General features: G+C 44.5%; 1 protein-coding gene across 1 annotated transcript in view; it reads right to left on the minus strand.

Moving 5' to 3' along the window:
- LOC126191103 (neuronal acetylcholine receptor subunit alpha-10-like) overlaps positions 1-3456 on the minus strand; it is a 141867-nt gene extending 138411 nt beyond the window's left edge. Inside the window, exon 1 of the mRNA XM_049931840.1 lies at positions 3362-3456. Within this exon, the coding sequence (XP_049787797.1) occupies positions 3362-3425 (64 nt within the window). The 5' untranslated portion in view covers positions 3426-3456. The remainder of the gene's footprint in view (positions 1-3361) is intronic.
- Between the last annotated feature and the right edge of the window lie 2544 nt (positions 3457-6000).

A 6000-nucleotide genomic window follows, 5' to 3' on the forward strand; every position in this document is an offset into this window, starting at 1 on the left:
CCTTAGCCTAATTTCCTATTTTGTTTAACTGCAAGCAACCTGAAAATGTAACCGGTCGTAGCACAATAAATGTATAGTTGTACAGCTCAAGTGGTTTTGATTGAAAATCGAAGTTGGTACTTTTGGTGAACAGAGTAATGGTTTTGACTACAGTTCTACCAGTGTTCCAACTTTGTTCATTCAACAGGGTGTCCGGGTTTCAATGTGGGCACTGTTTGTAGGTCGACAGATATCTAAACAGTACTCCACTTCTCACGACTTGTTCATAGGCACGACAGGTGTTATGACCTGTACTGCGGCGTAGATCCATTGCCTTAGATCCACCAGATCTCGGACTCTTGTTCTGCAAGCAACGTCCTTCATAAACGCCCATACACTGAAATCCAGAAGGAGTCAGATCGGGAGACCGAGGTGGCCAGGAGACAGCGCTGTTCGTGAAATTATGAGAATCATATCTTGGAGAGTTGGAAGAACTGAACCCAAAAACAAGAGGAAATGGATTACAGCAGGTATTATTGCGCTTATAGAAAACAGGAGATTATACAAAAATGCAACTGATGAACAAGGAAAAGCAGAATACAGAAGACTAAGGAATTTAGTTAATAGAGAAGGTAGGAAAGCAAAAGAAATGTGCAGGGAAGTGGAAGAAAATATACAAAACAGAAGAACTGATTTAGCCTACAGAACAGCAAATCAATTTTTTAACAAACGTGAAACAACACTCTCAGGCACAATAGAAAATAAAGAGGGGGAAATGCTGTTTGGTGAAGACATGGTGAAGAGATGGAAAGAATAGATAGAGAAGTTGTATGCCAGAACACCTCTTTTGGAAGAAGTAATAGGAAGAGAAGAGCAAGTGGACGAAGATGACAAGAGAGATGACATTCTACAAGAACAATTTGACAGAGCTCTAAATGAACTACGGCACAACAAAGCAACGGGTATTGATGACATCCCAGCAGAACTAATAAAGAACGCTGGTGACATCATGAAAATGATGCTGCTTAAACTTATTAGGTCAGTCTATAACACAGGAGAGATACCAACAGACTTCCAGAAATGTATCATTGTTACTGCACCAAAGAAGCCAGCAGCTACAAAATGTGAACACTACCGAACTCTAAGCCTAATATCACATGCATCAAAAATTGTCATAAAAATAGTTCTGAAGAGGATTGAAGAGAAGTTGGAGGATATGCTGAGTGAAGATCAGTTTGGTTTCAGAAGGGGATTGGGGACAAGAGAGGCGATTCTGGCATTCAGACTGGTTATCGAAAAGCAATTACAGAAAAATAAAACAACTTATATTATTTTTGTAAACATGTAAAAGGCATTTGATAACGTTATCTGGCAAGAGATGTTCAGAGTGCTGAGGAAAAGTGGAATACAGTACAAAGACATCTGTGTGATACTCAGTGCCTATAAGAATGAGGTGGCAGTGATTAGGAACTGTCACCAGGAACAAGAAGCAAATATTAGAAAAGAGGTAAGACAACGATGTGCTCTCTCTCCTCTTATATTCAATACTTACATCCAGGAAACTATAGAACAAGTTCCAGAAACTACTGAGGTGGGGATCAAAATTAATGGGCAGAAAAGACAAAAGAAGATGTAGACAAAATAAGATCTAGAGGAAGTCCTCAGAACAATGGAAAAAATTCTATGCAATCAGTATAGAATGAGAATAAACAAGAAAAACACTAAAGTGGTGGTGTGCAGTACAGGAGCAGAATATGAAACTCTGAGAATGAGAATTGGAAGAAAGGAGCTGAAAGTGATAGACGAATTTACTTACCTGGGAAGCAAAATCACAAGGGATGGTAGAAGCCGGAAAGAAATTACGAGAAGAATACAAAAGGCCAAAATTGTATTTAATCGGAGAAGGAACTTACTCACCAGCAACAACATCAGTTTTAAAATAAGAAACGTATCATGAAAGGTTTCGTTTGGAGTGTGGCCCTATACGGATGTGAAACTTGGACAATTGGAAAAGAAGAGAGAAGACGGCTAGAGGCCTTGGAGATGTGGTGCTATAGAAGGATGATGAAGATCAGCTGGAGAGACAAAGTAACAGATGAATAGGTGCTTAGAAGAGTATAGAAAACCAGAGCTCTGTGGAGGCACAGCCAAACAAGAAGAGACAAACATGTAGGGCACAGAATGAGATTTTCACTCTGCAGCGGAGTGTGCGCTGATATGAAACTTCCTGGCAGATTAAAACTGTGCGCTGGACCGAGACTCGAACTCGGGACCTTTGGCTTTCTCGGGCAACTGCTCTACCAACTCAGCTACCCAAGCACGACTCACGCCCCGTCCACACAGCTTTACATCTGCCAGTATCTCGTCTCCTACCTTCCAAACTTTACATAAGTTCTCCTGCGAACCTTGCAGAACTAGCACTCCTGAAAGAATGGATATTGCGGAGACATGGCTCAGCCACGCCGGCCGCGGTGGTCTAGCGGTTCTAGGCGCTCAGTCCGGAACCGCGCGAATGCTACGGTCGCAGGTTCGAATCCAGCCTCGGGCATGGATGTGTGTGATGTCCTTAGGTTAGTTACGTTTAAGTAGTTCTAAGTTCTAGGGGACTGATGACCACAGATGTTAAGTCCCACAGTGCTCAGAGCCATTTGAACCATTTTTGGCTTAGCCACAGCCTGGGGGATGTCTCCAGAATGAGATTTTCACTCTGCAGCGGAGGAAGGTAGGAGACGAGGTACTGGCAGAAGTAAAGCTGTGAGAACGGGGCGTGAGTCGTGCTTGGGTAGCTCAGTTGGTAGAGCACTTGCCCGCGAAAGGCAAAGGTCCCGAGTTCGAGTCTCGGTCCGGCACACAGTTTTAATCTTCCATGAAGTTTCAAGTAGGGCACATCCTACGACACAACAACATCATTGGAACAATAGCAGAAGGAGCTATTGAGGGAAGGAATCGGCGGGGGCGACCAAGGATATCATACATGCAACAGATCATGAATGACGTTGGATGTAACACATACGTGGAAATGAAGAGGGAGGTAGACAGAGGAGAGGAATGGCTGCTGCAAACCAACCTCAGGGTTGAACACTAAAAGAAAAAGAAAGAAGATTTTGGAGATGTCTCTAACGGTTACCTATTTACCCAACAACATAAAACGTCAAGTTCTTTCGTTATAAGGCTTTGTTTGTGATCCAGACATCCTGTATACTACAAGGAAACACATAATGATCGAAAATTTAAAACTTTTCTATGTCCCCAGTTCTAGCTCCTTGGCCTGTCGATTTTTTAAATCGTCAGTCCCAAAGTCCCAATTTTCTGGATCTGGCAGTAGTGCCGCTAGTTGGTCTCGACTAATAGCCACCTTATTAGGAGGACATGGGGTACTTACCGGCAGCCCGGCGGCAGCCGAGCGGCAGTAGCAGCAACAGCGGCCAGATGTGGTTGTGGCGCATGGCGGCAGCTGCAGCACACTGACGGAGGCCGAAGCGGTGGCGAGAGTGGGCGGCAGCGCACGCCCCCGCAGATAGCGGACAGCAGCGGGCCGAGGCAAGCGCCACACCTTCGGCTCTACACCAGCAGATAAAACACAAAAGTAACTATTCTGCCATAAAAGAATGCGAGAAGAAATCGAAAAAGAATGCTCGTTAGGAAGACTGACTCTTCATACAGAAAAATCAAAACAACCTTCGTTAAAACTAAGAGCACTGCTGATTGCATTAGAAGAGCAATACTAATTCCAGTGTTAAGCGCAGAGGAGAGAGCTGATGGGCTGAAACGAGTACATCGAAGGCCTCTAACAGCGTGACGACGTGATAGAAGAAGGAATTTAAGTCGATATGGAAGACTTGGGGATCCAGTATTAGAGGCAGAATTTAAAAGAACTCTGGAAGATTTGAGATCAGGTAAGGCAGATGGGGTAAACACTGATGCGCCGAAGAAAGTGGTACAGGCATGCTATTCAAATACAGAGATATGTAAACAAGCGGAATACGACGCTGCGGTCAGCGACGCCTGCATAAAGCAACAGTGGCGCAATTGTTAGAACGGTTACTGCTGCTACAATGTCAGGTTATCAAGAGTTGAGTGAGTTTGAAAATGGTGTCACAGTTGGAGCACGAGCGGTGGGACACATCTCCGAGGTAATGATGAAGTGGGTATTTTCCCGTAACGAGTTTCGTTTCAAATCATATCGAGGGGATGAACATGTATCGGTATGGAGATAACCTTATGAATTCATGGACCCTGCATGTCAGCAGGGGACTGTTGAAGCTGGTGGAGGCTTGTGGGGCGTGTTGGATACGACTCTGACGGATGACACTTACGTAAGCATCCTGTCTGATCACGAGTGTACTGTAAATATCGGGAATCTGGTAAAACATCAAATCTCCAACATCGCTGCAGCCTGAAAAAGATCCTGCAATAACGGTACCAACGACGACTGAAGAGAATCGTTCAATGTGACAGAAGCGCAAGCCTTCCGCAAATTCCTGCAGATTTCAGTGCTGAACCATCAACAAGAGTCAGCGTGCGAACTATTCAACGAAACATCGTCGATTGGGCTTTCGGAGACGAAGGCTCACTCGTGTACTCTTGATGACTGCACGACACAAAGCTTTAGGCCTCGCCTTGCGCCGTCAACACTGACGTTGGACTGTTGATGACTGGAAACATGTTGCCTGGACGGACGAGTTTCGTTTCAAATTATATCGAGCGGATGGACTTGTATCGGTATGGAGATAACCTTATATTCCGACGGAGCTGAGCAATTCCATCAGGACAATGCGACACCCCACACGTCCAGAATTGCTATAGAGTGCTCCAGGAACACTCTTCTGACTTTAAACACTTCCGCTGGCCACCAAACTCCCCAGACATGAACATTAGTGAGCGTAACTGGGTTACCTTGCAACGTGCTGCTCAGAAGAGATCTCCACCCCCTCGTACTCTTGAGGGTATATGGGCAGCTCTGCAATATTCATGGTGTCAATTCCCTCCAGCACTACTTCAGACATTAGTCGAGTCCATGGCGAGTCGCTTCACGGCACTTCTGTGTGCTCGCGAGCGCCCTACGCGATATTAGGCAGGTGTACCAGTTTCTTCGGCTCTTCAGTGTTTCAACATTCCACCGTAATCTCTAAGACCATGGTCGGAAGCGCCAACTATACGAGGGTGTGTAGGATCTATGTAACTGGCGACGTACTATGACACTTTTGGAAAAATATCATCCACAAAATTGCGAAGATAGGAAGGGCAGGTAAGTACGAAAACACGCACAATCGTCTTAACAGCTCATGCATCCAAGCTGCTGACAAGGACAATATACGGAAGGATGTAGGAGAAAATTGGGGAGTTGAGAGATGACGATCAGTATGGCTTTACGAAGCGTAAAGGCACCTTAGAGGCAGTCCTGACGTTACACTTGATGGTAGAAGCAAGACTGAAGAACAGGAGCACAGCATTGCATTGTAGTGGATCATGGACAGTGGGATAACTGGAACGGAAAAGAATAGAAACGTTTGAGATGAGGTGATTCAAAATATGATGTACCAATCCATGCTATTAACTAATTTGCGTGCAACGAACTGATATTGCGGTGAACGGCATATACCGATTGCGAGAATCGGAAGTTCCGTGCTACGAACGAATCTCTGTGTCTTACCGAACCAAAGATTTGTTTTATGGACTCTTTGTGCAGGAAATGGAGAGATCAGACGTGTGAGAGGAGGAAAGAGATTGTATTGTTGTGGGGCTCCATTACGGTATATAGTAAACGTTCAAATAGTTTTTTGCAAAAAATAAATTCCAATAACTAACATCAAGTATTCAAGGTGTCTGTATCACCATACCGAAATTAGTTAATTATCATGGTACAGTTATTACGAAACGTAGATCGCTCGGAGGTGAAGTTTGGGACGATAGCACGAACCTGCATTTTCCACGGTCAGAATTCGTCGAGAGATTATCTCCGAATTAATAAACTTTAACTTGCTAAATTGTTGGACAAATCATCCAGACTCATCAAACAAC

This window comes from Schistocerca cancellata, chromosome 6, assembly GCF_023864275.1.
Source record: "Schistocerca cancellata isolate TAMUIC-IGC-003103 chromosome 6, iqSchCanc2.1, whole genome shotgun sequence".
In the NCBI taxonomy this organism is placed as follows: domain Eukaryota; kingdom Metazoa; phylum Arthropoda; class Insecta; order Orthoptera; family Acrididae; genus Schistocerca; species Schistocerca cancellata.